The sequence below is a fragment of the Apus apus genome, chromosome 2 (assembly GCF_020740795.1).
Source record: "Apus apus isolate bApuApu2 chromosome 2, bApuApu2.pri.cur, whole genome shotgun sequence".
NCBI classification, from domain to species: domain Eukaryota; kingdom Metazoa; phylum Chordata; class Aves; order Apodiformes; family Apodidae; genus Apus; species Apus apus.
The window spans coordinates 135,405,497-135,426,225 of NC_067283.1; the positions used below are offsets into that span (position 1 = coordinate 135,405,497).

General features: G+C 43.3%; 1 protein-coding gene across 2 annotated transcripts; it reads right to left on the minus strand.

Moving 5' to 3' along the window:
- Positions 1–1,699: 1,699 nt before the first annotated feature.
- On the minus strand, positions 1,700–17,714 carry PABPC1 (poly(A) binding protein cytoplasmic 1). 2 transcript variants are annotated; one of them, XM_051609867.1, is made up of 15 exons: positions 16,973–17,714; positions 12,057–12,250; positions 11,840–11,955; positions 9,853–9,983; positions 8,467–8,561; positions 6,790–6,927; positions 6,598–6,693; positions 5,680–5,952; positions 5,400–5,493; positions 5,128–5,238; positions 4,174–4,328; positions 3,654–3,738; positions 3,341–3,471; positions 2,949–3,044; positions 1,700–2,141 (listed from the first exon to the last, which is right to left on the minus strand). In XM_051609867.1, the coding sequence occupies exons 1-14, from the start codon at positions 17,163–17,165 to the stop codon at positions 2,952–2,954; spliced, it is 1,905 nt and encodes a 634-aa protein (XP_051465827.1). In that variant the 5' UTR covers positions 17,166–17,714; the 3' UTR covers positions 1,700–2,141; positions 2,949–2,951. The 2 variants fall into 2 exon arrangements, with proteins under 2 accessions (XP_051465827.1, XP_051465826.1); XM_051609866.1 differs by having other exon boundaries at positions 9,844–9,983.
- Between the last annotated feature and the right edge of the window lie 3,015 nt (positions 17,715–20,729).

Below are 20,729 nucleotides of genomic sequence, written 5' to 3' on the forward strand. Positions count from 1 at the left end.
ACAGTAGAAATCTGAAGATCCTTGCAGAAAGGAAATAAGGGCACTCTTGAATTGTCTTCTGAGGGCTTCAAGACTGCACCAGAGGACACTGGCATTCCCACCCATGCAACATGGATTTCAGAGATCCTTCCAGAAAGAACTCACTAGCCCTCCTTCCTATGATTCCACAGAAACTGTATTTTTAAATACAGCAACTGGAGGCCAAAGGATTTCAGTGGCTAAAGGTTGTGCTTTCCTCCATTTCTTTCTTCTCTGTAACAGGAAGATGTGCCATCTCCACTGTTTCCTTTCTCCCCCTGCACTATCAGTGTTGATTAATTAGCTTACAGACCAAATTATGGGCTAAACTGGGTAGAAAATGCCTCTTGTATTCTGCAAGTCTGCAGAAAGTACTCCATGAAGGAAGCAAGGGCAGGAAGCAAACCCGCAGCTGTAGGGGATAACCCATCTGTAGATGGGCAACTTCAATGTATCTGCTAACTTACACAGGGAAAGTTTGCTTTGAAACAAAAGCGTTTGTTACTCTGTCTCTCTTGGTTATGCATTTAACAGCTTTGACCGTGCAAAACTCTCAGCCTCAGAAAGATGCTGTAGCGAACTACAAGCTTGTGCTGGAGTTGGCTCTTCTCACTCTTGCTGCCATTGGTCACCTGCTCTGGGTGCTCTTTTCAGTGACTAACATGCAAGCTGACCTGAAGGCCCTATCAGCCCTGAGTGAAGACAGATTGTTTCACTGCTACTGCACACTAGATCAGATCTAGATCAAGCAGCATTGAAAAGGCCTTCTCCCCCCTCCAATTCTGATTTTAAAATGACAGTCAACACAGAACGAACCAGGAAAAGTCACCTTTATAGGCAGAAGCCAATTTCTGGAGCCAGTAAGACTGCTAGAATGATTTCACCAGACTTTCAAAGTTGCCTCTGATAAGCATTAATTGTTCAGCACACTAAAAACCGAAAAATGTACCAAAGCCAGAATTAAACGAATTGGTCCCTTACTAAGAGGAAAAAGGCCACAGTAGCCATTCACTTATTAGGAAACACAGCACTAGGAAAACCTGACTCAGAGGATTAAGCAGTCATGTCCATAGAAGGATTTTTACTGTGTAAAAACTGTGATCTTTTACATACTTTTTAAATACACTGCTGCCTGAAGCCTCAATTGTTTTACTCTAGGAATGCTTTGTGTTCATACATTCCCAACAATGGAATTTTGCAACACTGCCTATTGCAGACAATGCTTGTTCATTCACCTGTATCTGTAATACTGTCCTCAACTCAGGGATCATTAGCCATCTAAAGACACAGCTGGAGACCTACATAGAGATTGTTCCTCTGACCAAAACCTGTGAGAACAAACATCATGTGCAGGTGGTCCAATGGGAACACATGCTGGTATGTTACACAATTCCAACATGTAACATTTCTTACTGATCATCTCAAGGCAGGTTATTTGAAGGTCTATTTCTAATTAGACAAAGACAAGAGCTCAGATATCGTGCTAGGAAGGATTTCAAACCCAAATGTGGCTCTAGCTGGTTTTTTGATTAGTTTTAATGCCTAAGTTTATATTATCAGTAACAGGTGGCTAGACAGAGGCTAATCTCTAGAAATTGCTAAAACATACTAATGGGATACTAACTTGGCATTCTGAATCTTACCAAAAACACACTGTACAAAAGAAACCATCACAAAGAAGTCAGTGTTTAAGGAATTTTTATTAAACCAAGAATTTTATAATCCAAATTACGTTTCTTTGCTCAGCTATCAATTCTCACTGTCAACTAAAACAGTGGTGATATTCTGAGCTTTTCCACAGTAAAGAATTACAAAATTAAAGAAAGGAATGCTTTAAATTTTTGTACTGTGCTGAAAATTCTTTTCCCCCGGGTTTATAAAACATTAATTTGTATTTTTTATTTTACTATTTTTTTTTAAATTTTAAATCAATAAGTAATCTAGGACTAGCACTTGTTTAGCTAGCCCCGGCGTTGCTCTGTACATAAGCTTCAAAGTTTCCTTTCCTTTTTTTATTTATTTTATATTTTGCAATGTTTTTCTCAATATTTAATAGTTTTTCCATGTTTAGATTTTTTTTTTCTTCGGTGAAGCGAAGTTCTAGATTGTAGTCCCGGATCTTCCTGCAAACAAAAACAATGTTGTTAGGTTTTCAAATCAAAGCAGCACTGCATGTTTTCTGACAGGCTTTCTGCAAGTGTAAGCCTTCGTGAAGTACTTTGGGCTTTCACAGTACTTATCATATAGAAGTTCTTCACAAGCAGCAAGGTATCAGAGGTATCTCCCACTTTTTAGAGACATGGAAGTAAAGCACCCCAAGTCTGTGATATGTGGTAGGACACAACTGACTCTGGACCTGAACAGTACTGGGCACAGCCTGACCTGGAACAACAGCTACACACAATAATTCATTACTCTAACTACCTTGACTGCAGATCACCTCTGATCTCAAGACCAGATTACCTTTTGCCTCTTCCTATCATGCAAAATTAAGATACTAACCCCACAGAGGGCAAGAAAGAAAATCAGTATTTTAATTGACAAAGTTAAATTCACCAGAATGTGAAGACAAGACAATGTCATTTCATTTTTAATTACTGTACAATTCTAGATTTTGTCAAGTGAATACAAATTATAGTGTAAATAAGCTACTGAATTGCTAATGAAAAATACTGTTGGAATACTGTTTTAAGCTTACTTCCACAACTTCCTCTTGAACAACAGCATGAATAGTCAGTAGCATTTGCTAAAGGAGAGCTACAGAACTGGACAACAGGCTTGAGCACAAAATTTGCTTACAACTGTTGCCATAGCTGTTACTTTGTGTCACTGCAGATGATACAGAGCCTGGAAGCACTCTGCTTACAAGGCCATTGACTAAGGACTATTGCCTGACTCATCTATGAAACCACAGAGCTCAGAAAACTTACTTATTAAACACTTGGAACCCCAGTGGGATTATTAACTGCCTTTTGAGCAGCCTCTTTAGCTTGGTGGGCTTGTAGTACGGCTACAGCTTCATCAACCTGTTAAGTAAAAAAAATTAATAAAGGGAAGGTTAGCAATTTCTATATGTTTAAGTTAATGAAACAGTGTAAATTACACATATAAACAATGCTTGCATTGTTTAGTGGAAAAGGGTAACATAACAGTTCCAGGTCATGCTGACGTAAGTCACTGCCACCCTCAAAGAGGCTATTCTTACTTCGCGTCCTGTACCACTGTTGCACTGCTCCTACTCCACTGTGCCAGCATAAACACCTGCTAAATCAGTGTAGACTTAATTGCTGATAACACTAGCAGAAGGTAAAAGTCCACTTACCTTCGAACGAAGAGACTCAGGAGACTCGAGCATGTGGAGGAGTTCAGAGTTGTCAATCTCCAGCAACATCCCAGTGATCTTACCCGCCAGAGTAGGGTGCATGTTTTGAATGAGAGGAAATAGGCGTTCCCCTAGGGAGAAAAAAACTCATCAGTGACAAACCTCATCTGACAAACACAGCCTACATTTAAGGGAAAAGGGAAACAAAACACGTTGTTCTACTGCAAAAACAATTTATTCTGCATTTGAAGATGGATAAAAGAGTACTCCCTCCTTCTGCTACAAGGCGTACAGAAAGGTATTGAGTACATACCTAACATCTGCTTTTGTTCTTGTGGAGGGGCAGAAGCCAACATGGAAGCAGTCAAGGGTTCCTGACCTTGCACATGGACAGCAGGCTGCAAATTAATTTAACACCATTTCAAAATTAAATTCTAGTGCATAATTAGGTACAGCTTCAAATATCCAGTGTTCCAAAACTCCGCATAAGCAATGCCTACACTGTCAGAAAGGTGACAAATTACAATGGAGTCAATTCAATCAAATAGGGCTGTTTAGAGCTGAGTGATGTTGAGATTACTATCAACAGCTTGAGGCTGAGGTATCAAGCAACTGGGAAACACCAAGCAACAGAGGATCACATCCTGTCCCAGCTGAACTTGAAATACACTTAAAACCCCAAGGCTGTTAACTCTGCTGCCATAATGCAGAGCCTGAATTCTAAAATAACAGACAACTCTCAGTAACAAGCGCCCCCCTCTCCCCCTCCTGCTGCCACCTTCCCCTGCAAAAAGCACCAACAAGAGCATGGACCAGTTCCTAAAGTCACATACCTGCTGCATGGCAACCTGTGGCTGTGTATTAAGATGCTGCTGAGGATTACGAACACCTGCAGCGTATTTGTACTGTGGTACTGTGCGTACAGCAGGAGTAGCTGCAGTGGCTGCTGCTGCAGGACGTGGACCAATTGTTTGTGTTGATGTATTAGCTGAAAAAATAACAATTCCATATGTAAATAATTCATTTTTTTTATTTAGTCCACACTGTGCAAGTTAAAAACAACAAACCAGCTCAAAATGAGTATCTAATTTAGGTACTGTATTATAGAGTCATCTCAGTAGTATTGCCAACTGCCACATCTAAAGCTCAAATCTCAGCTTTTAATGTATGTTACTTTCCAGTCACTTCCCTAATGAATTGTTTTTCTTACATGCTATTGAAAAAAGACCTATGAGAAAACATACACTTCAGCTGGGTATTAACTGGATTTCATTCAAACCTCATATAACACTTGATTTCATAAGCATGTTACGTCAACAGTCATGAAGTATACCTACTTCATTAAATACTACTGCCTAATACATTCTGAAATAATTAAGACTCCATTACAATCAATTTCCATTAATTCAGCAATGTGCAGATTCTGCATACATGATACTGGCTCACAGTACTCTACAACAAAATAGTAAGAGCTAAAATTGTATCATCTCAGTATTTTTAAATGCATCCTATTACAATTGCCATAAGTGATGTTTAGAAATGGCAGAGGCTGCCATACAGTATTATTAAAATGCACACTAAAAGCTATGTTTCATGCTAAGGAGATGGGGCTGTCACAGCAGCAGTTGTCATCTTTGCAACTCCTAGAAGGTGTCACTATCTTACTCAGACTGAGCCACAAAAGTAGAGTAACAATGAATGTTACCAAATGCTTTTGAGAGGTCATTCAGAATCTGAAAAATTACCAAAGAAGTCTAATACTTAAAGTTTGCATAAATGAAACTCACCAACACGCTGTGTTGACATGACTCGTGGAACTTGTGAAGAAGCTGGTCTCATGGTACTAAATGGTGGTCTGGGTGCTGCTGGGCGGATAGCACCAGGCATGTTTTGGAATGCTGTGTTTTAGAGAAAATACATTAAGTTACATGCTGAGAGACTGATTGTGACAAAACACTAACGTGACAAAAAGAATACTGCAATATCATGAAAATGTATTTAAAAGTGCAAAGATAAACGCTGTGGAGTTTAATCACTGGAAAGAGGTAAAGTGACTTACGATGAGGTCTGGCACCCTGAGCAGTCCAGCGAGGACTAGGTCTAGCAAGTTGAGCGAGCTGGTTAGTAGGATAGTATGCAGCACGGTTCTGAGTCTGTCAAATAGGAAAACATTGTGTAACTTTGTTATCTTTGAAGGCCATGCTGAACAGTCACCCCCTTTCTGATATGAAATTAGAATGCTGAAATTAAGGACACATGCTAATAGTTCTGTTTACTAGTAAATCTAACCAAATGTCATACACAATACAAAACATCCAGTTACTCATCTCTCTACGTACCTGTGGGATAGCTGCCATGAAGTATCCTGAAGGAGGTGCTGGCTGGTAAGGGTTGATGACAGGATTAGGTACTGCTCTTACACTTGCCATTCTCTGCATATACTGGTTGGTGAGATGAGCTTGGCGCTCCTCCTTACGCTGGGCTAGAGCTACATATAATGGTTTAGTAGCCACAATTCTACCATTCATTTCTGTGACAGCTTTGGTGGCTTCTTCTGGTGATGAAAAGCACACAAATCCAAATCCTTTGCTGCGGCCACCTTCCATCATGACCTGTCAGCAGAAAATTTAGTTTTAAGACAAGAGAATGTTGTACCTAATCAACTCACGAGTTTCTTTTTTCAGCTTACTAGAGCTACACAGGTTTGTTTTACAGAATCACAGAATCTTAGGGGTTGGAAGTGACCTCAAAAGATCATCTAGTCCAACCCCCCCTGCCAGAGCAGGATCCTCTACAATACTGGAACATGTCCAGGTGGGTTTTGAATGTCTCCAGCAAAGGAGACTCCACAACATCTCTGGGCAGCCTGTTCCAGTGCTCTGTCACTCTCACAGTAAAGAAGTTTTGGTTTTGTTTTTACTGAATTGATTCATAAAAAGGAATATAATTGCTTGATTAATAGCTAATAATTTACTGAATACAGATTAAAATCTCAGTGAAGTAATAACGAGCACATTATTGCTCTGAAGATGTAATTTCTCACATTAATTTCAGTATCCAGTTTATTTCAAGAAAGGATGACCACAAGCATTTAACCTCAGATGTACAATAATCAAGAAAGCAGATGTCCACATTCACAGTAGCAGTGGTAAGTGACTGGGTCACATCTGTTAGTCAGTGAGATAAATCAGCTCTTCCTTGGTGAAGGACCACTATTCACCTTCAGAGAAAGAACAAGCACCATCTATAAACTTTACCTTTGCACTAGTGATTGTACCAAATGGGGAGAATTCTTTTCGAAGGCGCTCATCATCAATCCCATCATCAAGATTTTTCACATAAAGGTTTACACCCTAAAAAAAAGGGCAAGTTATTTCTGAAAGCAAATGGTCTGTGTAAATCTAAAAATATTGTAGAATAAAGTTAATCCTCTTGGATTAAAACTCAACCTGGTATCTGGTGATCCTGTCCTGCTTCATTTGCTCAAACTTGCGCTTCAGCTCTGTCTGTCTTTCCACCTTTTTCTGGGCCCGGCCAACATAGATTTGTTTCCCATTGAGCTCTTTCCCATTCATCTCATCTACAGCCTTCATTAATAAAGAAGAGGTTAGCAGTGCTTCATACTCCAGTGGTTTGCAGGCATACAAAATAAATGTAATGTAAATATAAAAAGTTAATATAAGGATTACAGAAAAAGGACCAACCTAGCTAAAGTAGCACTAGCTGATACAAAGTATCACAAGAGTTCCCTGCTTAAGATAAAATGGAAATTGCTTTCTGATTGTGCTTCTGTCCAGTTAAAGAAAAAAATCACAAGGGATTAGAAAAAACTTTTATGAAGTTGGACAAAAACATTAAATATCAAGTCACACAATAAGGTACTTCTCCAACCGTATCTTCCTAAAAACACTGAAAAGGAAGCACGTTAAGGTAAAAAGCTCCAGTTTACACAACTGACTTCTGTTTTTAAAAGTAACATCTGGAACTGTAGTATCTACCAGATTTTCTTATACAGTATGTTAAGCTACAGTTGGCATACATGGCTCTTTTTTCCCTCTTTAGTTTTTAGCATTTCATTAACAAAATACTTCAGAGTATGAAAATATGAACTTTTTTTTTCCTTTATGCTGTTTTGAGTGACAGCTATTAAGACATAAAAACTCTTGACACAGATTTACTCAATGATTTAAAACCAGAAGTCACCAGTTTGTTGTATACCACTGTGATCAAAACCCTTAAACATCTTTTTACTGAGATATTGGAATTTTGTGTTATTTACAACACTCAACATGTGATTCTGACTACTATAAGATAAACAATTTGTCACTGAACATATGCAAGACAGAACAATGTAGATGTGCTTTGTTCTAATCTCTTGCTTGTACACTTGCACTACTGACAAATTACCAAAGTGCCTTTTGAAAAGGAAACTTTGTTTGTTGTCCTGATTTGCTCCTTGCTGAGTTTTTCTCCTGCTGTTCTGTCCCTACTGCCACAATCAACTGACACATCAAAGCAACCAGCTGACAAAGAATTTATATAGCATACTGGCATGCTACAGACATTTACGTGAATTAAAAGGTCCCTTCTTCCAAAGTTACTCTTTAGAGTAAAAGGAGTATCACAGGCTCCACAACTAACTATTTTCTTAAAGCTGTGCCAAATATGCGCAATAAAACTAAAAGTCCTGAAGTTCGAAAACACCATCCTTTCTGCCTTGCACACATTTTGTGTAACCAGATTTTAATCCACCGATTCACCTGGTTTCAGAAGAGATGTAATAATTTACGACGCTTGCATGTTGCCCAGCATGAAGGAGTCCAAATCTCGTAAGAGACCTTTAAGCCCAACTACACCAGACTGATCAAGATTCCCCCATTCTATACTAGTTCCAGCTGTTTCAGAGTACATTGACTTAACAGGCTCCTCAAATAAACTGACATTTGCTCATAAGAAAGCATTCTAAATGACAGAAACCATACCAGATCTTTTAGGAAGCAGACACCTGCTTTTCCAGTGTCCTTGATAAAGCCCTTAAGTGAATTCACACAATTTCAAACCACTCAATGAAGTGCATTATTTGTGTTTCAGATATAGAATTCCTAAAATGAAGTCCAAAAGCTTACTTTTTGGGCATCCTCATGTCTTTCAAAACTAACAAAGCCAAAGCCTTTGGATTTTCCGCTCTCATCGGTCATGACTTTCACACTTAGGGCAGGACCTAAAAAGAGAATGAAATGCTTATGCTTCATACGCAGAGTGTCTTCTCTTCACCTTTTGAAAATCCTTTTATAAGTCTTAATATTTAGTTTCACTTGTAACACAAAGGTCTCCTGCACCGGTAACAGAATCTAGTAAACATCATGCACCAATATAAAATTGCTGATTTATCCCAGTGTGGAACTTAAATTACAGTTGAAGTCTGCCATGCTGAATTTCTTTCCAACAGTATTTTCAACTAAAAAGGGGTAGGAATGTCACATCAAAGTGAATTAATTTTTTCTTATCATTAAAAACTACAACATTAAAAAAGCATTACTGCTTCCGGCCTTTGATGATACTCAAAACTGGAGGAGGTCTTTCTGTTAGGTGCATGGTTATGCATTTATCCTTGTGAAAGAAAAGCGATCCCAGTTCAGCAGTTCCAAACCTCTGAAAAAACGCAGTGCAGAGGCTCAACTGAGACAGATAGTAGCAGCTAAGTTCACCACTGTTTCAACCACAGATACTTCAACAGTGGAAAGGAATTTCCTGTAGATGCTGCTTACAGCTGCTACAGAATATCTCATACCCGAGGCTTTGTCTTGTTTTACACATGATACCTACTTGAGAACAGCAAAAGCAGAGACAAAAGAAAATACCCCAAAAAAGCTGAGGCTGAGTAAAGTATATGTGTCATACAAACCAGTATAAATACCTGTAACTGAAGTTTATATTTTCCTATTTCAGTGGTGACACATACATTACTAGATCATGATCATACGGTTGCCATAATTTTGCCCTGTGCAAAACTACAGATCAAGACAGAACCAATACCTTGCCAATGGAAAATTTCCTTGTAATTTCATACTAGTTCAACCATAAAGCAGCTGAATAAATAAAACAGCGATACTCTGAGTAAAGAAGTCTGCAAGTCAACAAACAGCAAGCTCATTTGCCATGTATCTTGTATAGTGAATTCATAACAAGAATCTGTACTAAATCAGGAAACACTTTAAGCCTGAAAAATCTGCAAAACCCATTGAAAAGACTATTCAGGACACATTTTCAGATGGCAGGATTATATTATGCTATTCTGGCTACTTACAATTCTGCAGAGAATATTACTGCACTTGAATCTGAAAATGGAAGCACCAACTTTTCAGTACCTTTTAAAAAAATGTTATTAAATCAACATCAGCCAGGCAACTGATTCTTTGTTACTGTAAGGCACTGTGTAGATGAAATATAAGTAAGCTGAAGTTCACTCGTGTTCATATAAACTTAAAGTTTTAAGACATTACCAAACTTGCCAAAGAGTTCCTTAAGTCTCTCATCATCCATGTCTTCTCCAAAATTCTTGATGTAAACATTGGTGAATTCCTTCGCTCTGGCTCCCAGCTCTGCCTCACGCTCCTTGCGGGATTTAAACCTTCCAACAAATCTAGTTGCAGGAGAATAGAATAATGTAGTTTAAAGCAAGTCTGTCAAGGTTTAAAAATTTACTTTAACTCTCTGGCAAAATATTTTATTCTTAACAATTCTCATTGTTCATTATAGACATGAAATTCTTTAGATAAAATACTGACAATAAAACTCTATCAGAAAAACAATTTCACTACCCTTTGCTACATCCATGTGTTTATCACAGCTACTGGCATAAACATGCTTTCAAGCCAGTGGCGAGATTGTTCACTCCTATAAAACAGCCTCTGACAACAGGCACTGGACAATAGGGAAGGGCACTAGGTGAAGTGGCTAGCAAGAAATTCTATGTATCAGCATAATTCCTCTGCCATACTAAAAACATGTCAGCCCTAAAGCAGTTACTGTTCTCTGACCCAGTAAATAAAACAATGCATATTTAAGTAAACCCCCTCACTCCCCTACACACCTTTCCAGCCTATATCAAAGCAAGACTTTTCCTTGGTTAATGAGGTTTAAATTTTATTTTATTTTTTCCAGTAGGCATAGATAAATAGTTCAGCTTGCTCTTCAAATAGCATTGCAAATTGACTGGGAACACCAAAGGTCAGTTCATATCACCAGAGAAGGAACAGAAGCTGAACAGAGCACTGTGACCCATGGAACTGCTCAAGTGCAGCCATTACATGGCTAATACTGATTTCTGTAGGAGACTTCATGCTCTCAAATTTTATTATCTTGTCCAACTTTAATGTTCCAAATCTGACAAATCCAATAGAGTAGCAAACAGTAACTCAACATTCTCTTAAACTTTACCAACTTCACCCAACTTATAGTAACCAAGGATGGCAAGAAAGAGAGTGCACTGTGTTCAGCATATTTTGATAGTGTTTTAATTCACCTTTAAAACTTTGCCTGAATAGAAATTCAAAGCAAAATTAACTCATGACAATTCTACTAAACTAAGTGTATGAAAACAATGTGCTTTTATGACTATAAGCTGACTTTTTTCACTAATTTAAAAAGGTTTTATACAGATGTAAGCTGAGTAAAAACATCCACAGTATGATAGTCAAGCAAAGTACAAGCAGGAAAGCTAAAGCTGCAAAATGTTTCTTCTCCCTTACATGTGTCTTGATCCATCCATCTCTACATGTAAGAATAATCCAAGATGGTAAGCTGATGCTGATTCCTGCAATTCTTTTTCCAAACTCTCTCAAGTATATTTAGAGCTATTATTTTGCTACTATACTGAATACCATAATGACCCCTCAGGCATGGCTGTGAGGCACACTCAGCCTGCTCCCCTCTCAGGTCAAGGTACCACCAAACAAGTAGCCAAATAACTTTTTTCCTACAGTACAGAAGAGTGATAATGTTTAAAACATTATGTTTCTCTAAGTTTTATTTTCTTCTCCTCTTTCCTAGAAATGCCAATTAACAGACATTCATATAAAACCATTAGTGTAATCCAAGTACTTCTAGTGCTTTAAATTTCACCCCAAAATGGATAATGCACCTATCTCACAACTCTTATAAAAGAAGTATTATTCAGAGTACCTGATGGATGGAATTTAGTCTCCAACCAGTAAGATACAAATACTAGACAAGTATCCAAATCCTCCTTACAGCATTGGCTTGTAAGACAATTTTTTTTCCTCCAGAGTCCATGATTAGCCTTTTCTGAACTTATTTTCTGCCTTTAGACTAGTCAGGTGATCCAATTAATAGTATTCCTAACACTAAAATCCAATATCCTCTTTAAAATTAAAAATGTTTGGAGCAACCTGCCTTTTCCAGGTAAGCTTTAAGTATTTGTCTGCTGTAAAATGAAATTCGGTCAGTGCTGATCCCCAGCTTTGTTTATGTACTTACACTTTGCGGTCATTAAGCAGCATACCGTTCATTTTTTCAATAGCTCTTTCTGCAGCTTCTTGTGTCTCAAAATGTACAAATCCATAACCCTTGGATCCATTTTCATCACATACCACCTATTAAAGAAAAATGGCGTTGTAATACCCATGAAATGTTTCCAGTATAAATTGAGTTTCTCATGCCAAAACATGCAATGCACAAGTAATTGTCCACTAACCTTACAGGATAGAATGTTTCCAAAAGCAGAAAATGTATCATACAAAGCTTTGTTATCAATGGATTTGTCCAAGTTCTTGATGAAGATGTTTCCTACACCACTTTTGCGTAGAGAAGGATCGCGCTGAGACCACATGATGCGCACTGGTTTGCCTTTAATGACATCAAAGTTCATGGTATCCAAAGCTCGTTCAGCTGGAAAAACATCATGGAATTAGTAGGAAACACTGGAGGTACCCTTAATAAGCACACAAGTACTACTTGAACTACAATTCTGCATAAAATCTTTAATATTTTCAGTCTAGCACCACCACCAAGATGCAAATCCAAACCTCCAATGTAAATGAACCCCACACTTTCACTCCAGTAAAAACTGGCAAAAACTGCTCAGCACTTAGGAGATAGGAAGGAGCAAAAGTCAGCTGAACAAACTGTAGAAGGATTTACCCCACTATGAAAAGATGGTACAGTGACAGGACAAAAGCGAGTGATGACCTACTCCACAGGAGGAAAATTTTAACAATTTGTGAAAAATCATCTGGCCACTCCTACAACATGTAGATGTACAATGTATCATTAAAAGTGCTTTTAGGGGTACAGCTTGTACCTATATAAGGCCTTTTGCAAGCATTAACATATGAACTCCTAAGTCACCAATACCCCTAAACTGACAAAATTTCTTTGCTAGGTGGGGTTCAAGCCTGGTGCAGGCTGCTGCTCCACACAACTTCCCTAGTGGCAAAGACAACCTGTGATGGACTTCTGTGCAAGGGACAGTTCAAAGATTTAAAACTAGCATTCACTTATTTTGAAAATCTTAAATTTTAGATGTATATATATATTCAAAGCTCACAATGAAATACATACAAACTTGAAGGAGTAAGCATTTAAACAGGGAAATGAAGGAATGTAAAAGTTTTGTTACTCCAATGGAGCAGTTTTTCCAGTAGAATGCTGTAACTAACTTTTCAAAGCCTGAATTTAAGATCTCACTGTATTTAGATAGGGAAGTATCAAGAATTCTTCAGTCCCTTCAAAGCAACAAGACATTTCTGTGATGTTTTAAGTCAACAAGGTATTTAAGAAAGAAAGCAACAGTTCTCAAGTATGGAAGACATTTAATTATCTCCTACATTAGCTCCTTTTTGTTGTCATTCTTGTACACCTGGAAGAACACTGAAAAAAGTCCCAATAAATACTCAAAGTCACATCCATTGGTACTAAACTCACTTCACAGCAACTTGCATGAAGCAGAGCAAGACTGAAATCAGTTTAGTATTAGTTTCAAAACAGTAATCATGTCAGTTAATTGTTTTTCTTAGAAGAATCACCAAGAGCCAATCACAAAACTTTTATTTAATGGTTTTGTTGTGTAAGGGCTGCTTTTATATTTAGCTATGTTGTTAGATATTATGGCCAAAGAAAATTTGCCATCAGCTTCTGGTTCAGCTGGTACACCACATTTTATGTCTTTTCTCGCCATGTTTTCAGATTTCAAGTGAATCTGAATACTTTATTCTCTGAAAGACATCTATAGAAGTTAATGAGACAGACAGCTAACAATTTATTGTAAGTATCCATTGATACTATTACCATAACCACATGACAGTAGCAAGTCAACACCTGAATTAAGCTGAAATCACAAAAATATAAGCATCGCCAAGTTTTTACATAAGTTATCAAGCTTTCATGAACTTTAGTATAAATTAAGCAGGAGAGAAAAGACAACCTAGATACCGATAATGAGAAACAAAAAGCATTGGGAGGCTTTATATTAAAAAAAAAAAAAGATTAAAAAAAAAAAGAACTGGCTATCAGACTGACTGCAGTGGAAACATCTAACACTTTGGTATTGCCCTGGAAGTCATTAGAATTATTACTGCCAGCACCAGCAAAAGTGCCAGCAACAAACAGTTCATTATTTCCAGAAGTAGTAACAGGACTTGCTTTACTAGCAAAGAAGCTTTTCCAATTCATGCTAATTGCTTCTAGAATAATCCTGACACTCCTCAGAAATGTGTGTTCCCGGACACATTTCCCAAACATCTGACTCATAGTGGGCCCATGCTGGCCTTTGCCAACATTACCACTCTTAACCAACAGTGATCACCTATCCTACATCAGTGCCATTCCTCCACATAGACAAGGACAGCCTGGAAACTCTCAAGAGCTCTCGTCGTTTCTTCTGTGGGTACAAGAACTACAGAAAGTACAGCAAAGTACAAGAAACTTAAAAAGATTTCTGCTTAGCCAACACTACATTGTCATTCCACAATGGATTTTAAAACATTACTAGAATACATCTGCAATCAGGTACATGCTACTCATTAAAATTCACAACTAGTAAAACTGGCTTATTTTCATTACATTTCAGCCACAATAGGCTGTGTGCTAGTTTGCAGGAGGCAGTTCCAATCAGCAGTTAACTTGTTACCAAGTGGACACACCTACCCGTTTACTTTTGCTGATTCTGCTGGAGCTTTTGCTGAATGAGTCACCAGTTCCCATTTTAGTCGTGAGCAACTGGACAGTCCACTTTAGTAACAATTTCAAAATACACACTTAATGCTAAACTGTGCTAAATGAACCTAGTAATAGCTATAAAATAATAAACCTCTGGAAACATAACCATTCAAAAAATCTGGAGAGAGAAGCAGTGCAGCTTCAAATTACTGAAGAATATTTCTAGTTTAGTGATTAAGCAAGACTGCCTGGGTTTTACTCCAGACTATGACTCAAATTCAGAAAAGTCACAGCTATGAAATGGGTGCATACCTCACAAATGTGTCATCAGGCCTAATTAGTTTTTGGAAGAGCTTTGAAATCCCTAGTTTACAGACAGCTGGTCATGTCAAATGCAGCTTCAAAGACGTTTTCATAACCGGAGCTAGTTGTTACTAGCTGTTTAGTAAGCACAGCCCGAGATGTAGCTAGGAATTAGGCTAAACCAAGAAAAAGCAGCTAGTTTGGAAATAAAATGAAATCAGGATTACCGTACGAATAACCACTCATCCTCAGAGCTAGAATGAATGATCTGTGAAAAAAACCCAGATCATTAAATGCTTTATAGGTATTCACCAAGAACAACAAACTCTAAAAATGTTGCTAAAGCATAATTACACAATGTAATGTGTTTTTTTTAAAAAGACTTCCAGGTATGTGCTAGATGCAAGTTTGATACAGATGAGAAATACTGGACTAGGAGTAGATTGAAATTTGTGCTTCCCAAACTCTGAAAAAGACTTGTAACATTTGGAGCACAGCATTTTGTAAAGAGGCACATTCTCGAACTCTGAATGCAAGCACTGCTCAGATGAAAAAGCTGCGTTTGTTCCTACATTTGACAAATTACAAACTAAGCCACAAAACATAGGGTTCAACGGGTTGCTCAGCTAATGACAATGGCAAAGTCAGCCCTCACAGAATTCAGTCATTACTAAGGAGGAGAAGCATTTGAATCACCTTCAACTTCTGCCTTGACATTCTTGTGTCCCAGCACTGAACTATGCTAACCCCTTACTTTTTCCTGTTGAGAATAAACTGTAACATAGGGCTTGATGGAATGAAAGCACAGTATGCTAAAACAAGCATTAAAATAATCTCATCCTAAACAACAACTGCACAAATGAAAAGCTCTCTGAAGTGAGAGAGCTGATAGCAGGTAAAATATCTGCCTATTAAAAAGATGAGACAGTAACTTTTACTACTTACATACAGATATCATCGGTACACCAAAGTCTGATCTGATAATGGCTATAGACTACAGCCAGTTTTGAAAGCCAGTTAACCTAATTGCCTGAAAAGTTTGTAATTCAAATCTCTCACTTTCATATGCTTGAAAATGAAACCATTATAACAGAAAGCTGATTACTTAACTGTACTTAAAATTAAATATGTTCTAGCTGGTAGAATTATTTCTTTCTTTTAGTTGGACTCCACTAAACTTGAGTGAGATTTGGTTCTTTTATCGAAATGCCCTCTAAATGAGCAAGCTGGTTTGCCCAACTTGGCACAAACATGACCAGAACTACACGGAAAGTTTCTGTACTGATGTAACTCCCGAGAACCGGCAAGACCTCGTGTAAAGCAAGTTTAATAAAAACACAGCTTGGGAAACACGTCAGAGGCTTTACTGCAAAGAGAAGTGCATCAGAATACACCTTGCTACATGAGGGCCAGGCGGTTTCCTCCCCTCCCTGCCCGTGACAGACCTGCCCTGGTGTTTGAGCACATTATGCTTTGGCCTGTGCTGCGGATGGACGTCCATGAAGCTACCACCCGGCCACCCCGATACGTCCTACTTCCTTCTTTTGGCCTCTTAATCACGCACACACACCCAGCTCCTTTGTAGTCATTAAAAGGTGCTAATGACTGTGATGTTTTCTTCAAGCTACCCTTCATCATCTCGGATCCCTCCCGGGAAGGCGCAGAGCGGTGCCAGCCTGTGGAAAAGCCGCCTGCACACACACCCCCCCCCACCCCCCGGCCTCATCCCGCGGCCGCCGCCCGCCCGCCCGGGGCAGCTCCGTCAGGCCGCAGCCTTTCGGAGGGGGGTGCCCGGGCCCTTCCCCGCCCGCCGCCGGGGCCTCCAGTCGGCTTTCGGTTCCCGCCTCCCCAGCCGCCGCGGTGCCGCCGCCACGAGGCGCGGGCCGCCCCAGGCCGCGTGTCAGCAGCGGCCCCGCCGCCAACTTCCCCCCGCGCGGCGCCAAGTTCCCCGCGCCCGGCAGCACCGCCGCCGGCCCCGGCAGCGCCCGGGCGGGGAAAATGGATGCGGGGCGGGGAGCTGGGGGGGGGGGGGGGCGGCCGCGCCGAGCGCCGGTGGGGGCGGGGGACAAACATGGCTCCTCCAGCGGCGGCCGCCCCGGCTCTTCCCCCCCGCCGGCCGCCCTGCCCGCCGCCCGGCCCCCCGGCACTCACCGTCGGCGGGCTGCTGGAAGTTGACATAGGCGTAGCCGAGCGACCGGCGGGTGATCATGTCCCTGCAGACGCGGATGGAGAGGATGGGCCCGGCGGGGCTGAACTTCTCGTAGAGCATGGCCTCGGTCACGTCGGGGTGCAGGTCCCCCACGTAGAGGGAGGCCATGGGGTAGCTGGGGGCGCTGGGGTTCATCCTGCCGCCGTCTCCCGGCGCGGGAGGGCAAGGGGGGGGCGCTGACGAGGCGGGGAGGCCGCGGCGGCCCGGCGGTCCGTGCGGGCAGGGGCCGGCGCTGGCGGCGCGGGGCTCAACGGCTGCCGGCGGCGGGCGCGGCGGCGGGTGGCGCGGCGGGGGGTCCGGCTCACTCGGTGCCGGGCCTGGCGGCGGCGGCGGCGGCGGCGGGGCTCGGCGGGGTCGGGCTGTGCTGTGTCTCCTCTCGGCTGCGCCGGGTCCGGGGGCTTCGCTTCACCGGGTTATTTTATATCAAACCGGCCGGTTGCAGGAGGTCGTCGGGAGGTGGAGGAGGGAAAGGGTTAAATTATTTTTTTTTAAAAGGTTTTTTTTAGGATTTTTGGATTTTTTTTGGCTTTTTTTATATTTTTAGTAATAAATGGTGCGGCGGGGCCGGGCCGGCGTGTCCGGGTGTCCGGAGCACACGCACTGCGCACACAGCTCCGACGGCGGCCGGGGGACAAGGGGGAGGCCGCCGCCCCGGCCGCGCACTATATATACCCGCCCCGCCCCCACCCGCCCCCACCGCGCCGCACGCCACGCACCGGCCGCGCGCACCGCGCATGCGCGGACCGGGGCGGGGGCGGGGCCGCCAGCGACGCCGGCGCCCGCCCCGGGGGGAAGGGAGGTAGCTCCTGCGCATGCGCGGGGGCCGCCCGGGGGAGGCGGACATTTGGCCGGGAGGGAGTGCGCCTGCGCGCCGTGACGTCACGGGGGACGGAGGGGGGCCCGGCGCCAGGGCGCGTGCGCGGGCGGGAGAGCACGTGCGCGCGGCGGGGGCGCGTGCGCGCGGGGCGGCTCAAACGGCAGAGGCGGGGGGGCGGGGCTTACGGGGGGCGGGGCCAGGGGAGGCGCGGGCGGGGCCAGGGGAGGCGCGGGCGGGGCCAGGGGAGGCGCGGGCGGGGCCAGGGGAGGCGCGGGCGGGGCCAGGGGAGGCGCGGGCGGGGCCAGGGGAGGCGCGGGCGGGGCCAGGGGAGGCGCGGGCGGGGCCAGGGGAGGCGCGGGCGGGGCGGGCGCAGCGCCGGGGCCGGTCCGGGCATCCGGCGCCGTCCTGCCGGGGCGGGCTGCCGGGGCCCCGCCCGGCCCTGCCGGGGCCCGCGCTGGGAAACCGCTGGCGCGGGTTTCCCCCCCCCGCCGGTGCGCGGGCTCGGGGCTCGCTCCGCCGGTTGCCGGTGCGTTTGACTCGCTGGCGGCCGGCGCGGGCGTCGGACACAGCGGCCCTCGGTGCTGCCCGCGGGCGCTCGGGAGGGCCCCGCCGTGCCCCTCGCCGGCCGGGAATGCGGGATGTGCTCCGGGAGCGGCGGGAGACGGGCGGGAAAGCGGGAGCTGCATCTCCGGGCGGAGGCGCGTCGGCGGCTGGCGGGGCCGGGCCGGGCCGGGCGGAGCGCGGCGCTTGGGCTCTGCCGGGGGCTCCTGAAGCCTTCGGAGGCCGAACCTGGGCGTGCGGCTGTGGCGGCAGGAGCTGCCTGCCCGGCTTTTGTGGCAGGCGTGCTGAGTGAGGGCTTAGGTTTCCGCGGCTTCTCCACTTGTAAAAAACCGAAGCCTTTCACAGAAAAGAAAAAATAATAATAAAAAAATTTCCTATCTTTTATAGAGTTCTTTGGGGTTTTTTGTTACCAGCTGATGACACGTGTCTCAGATTCTCACAAATTGGTTAAATTGAACGGGCTTCATTCCTGCTAAGCAGATGAGCACCGAAGTAAGGCCTGGAGCCAGAGCTGAGGCAAGTCTTGGAGGTAATGGCTCTTATGCTGGATGTAGTTTTTCTTCTGCAGGGTGCTGGTTTTTTTCTTCAGCGTCGTTTCAACAGAAAGAGGAAGAATTGTCTGCGTTTTCATATCTTGTTTTATTTCTCTTTCCCCAGCCTTTGCCACCTCAGGTTTAAATAGAGCCGTAGGAGGGAGCACTTGTGGAATTTTGCTGTCACATGTGAAGGATTCCACTTGCCTTCAGCAGCTGCTGCAGTTTCACTGCCTCTCTTTATGCTGGAGGTCACGAAGCCCAGGGCAGAACTGGCACCTCCCCTCCTGCTCCGTGGCAGAGCGTGGGATCTTCGTTCCCCCCCACCCCTGCTGGTGTGGGACACTGAGATAGGGCTGACAAACGAGCCTCTCCTCTCCTGCTGGCCCTGCCCCAGCAGTGGTTGTGTCTGTTGGACAATTAAAGTGAAAGGCCAGAGTCAGCAGTGTCCTGTAGTGAGGTCGGATGTGATTGTTAGAATTCAAACTCCGACTTTCATAGGGAAAAATAAAAAAATCTCTAGTTTAAATACTGGTTTATAATGCCCTCCCTAGGATGTACTGTGTACTGTACTGCTGTATACCTTACCCAGTCCTGTTCTGCATCTGCCTCCTCTCCTGAGGCTCACCTTATTCATACTGCTGGCTCTTCTGCCCTCGTCTGTTGTTGACACCTGGGCTTATTCTTACACATTTCTTCTTGCCTGGGCATGTTCTTGTACTTTCGTGTGAATTAGGTCACTGTTTCTGTCTTCAGTGCTTCTGGATGGTGGTAAGAAGGAGCCCAGAGCATGGCAGGGCATTTATTCTCTCCCGCCCAATTTAAAAAAAAATAAGATTGCAAGTTCTGTTCAGCAGAGAGGGACGTTTTGGTGATCTTGCTCTTAGCCTCTTAACAATGTATGACTTCAGAGTTTTCCAAGACTAAATGCTATTAGGGCAGTAAAATGCACTCTTAACCCTAGATGGATAGCCAGCAGCATTAACATTGTTCAGAAGCACTGAAGCTTGTTAATGAAACGTTTCTAGTATTTCTTCTTTTGGCAAAATAGTGTACTTCTTGAGCCTTGTCCTCCTAGAGTGCACTCCTTTTGCTTTGACTTGAAGCAAGGATGTAACAGTTAGTGGAAGCTTTACTGTCTCTTCCCCCTACACCCCCACACAGCCACAAAGTGTTAAATGGGAAATTTGGGTATCCTTTGTAAGAGGAAAAATCCATCACAGTAGGAGGTAGGTATGATTAGCTGATGGTGCCCAAAACAATTATCTTGTCCTTCTCCTATAACTTGTTTTAAGCCAACAAGAAATAATGATTTTCTGGTTGAGGCACAAGATTTGTATTAAGCTTTAGATTCTGGTGCTGGCAGATTCTGCTAGTCATATAGGATTAAATCTCATCAAGGACTTAGGTGCTAGTATGTTTGTCTGCTGATTGCCCACCCAGAACTGCAGTCCAGAGCCCTGAGTGAGGTTTGACATCCAGAGGGAATCCTGGCAGGAGTGCCCTTGTTGGGTGTGACCTGGTATTCCCACCTGGGGCTTTCCAGGATCCACTCTAGCTCAGCAGGTCTCAGGTTCCATGTGGTGCCAGATAAAAGCTGCTGTAGCACCCTTGCCTTGCCAGCTGGGCTGAACTGCCCAAACCCAGCACACTCTGTGTCATTGCAGCTGTTGAACACTGACAGCACTTGGGCCTGAAAGCTGGCCCTCTGGACAGAAATGGGGGGGTTGTGTTTCCTTTGTCAGCTCCAGGGAATCTGAGACCAGCAGGAACTGAATGAGGGATAAT

Excerpts from the sequence above, each read along its gene's own strand:
- PABPC1 (XM_051609866.1), bottom strand. The coding sequence starts at position 17,165 with ATGAACCCCAGCGCCCCCAGCTACCCCATGGCCTCCCTCTACGTGGGG. Across the intron at positions 8,562-9,843 it reads GGAACTCTTTGGCAAGTTTG|GTCCTGCCCTAAGTGTGAAA; the intron begins GTAATGTCTTAA and ends TTCTCTTTTTAG. Across the intron at positions 5,239-5,399 it reads TCAGGGTGCCAGACCTCATC|CATTCCAAAACATGCCTGGT; the intron begins GTAAGTCACTTT and ends TCTAAAACACAG.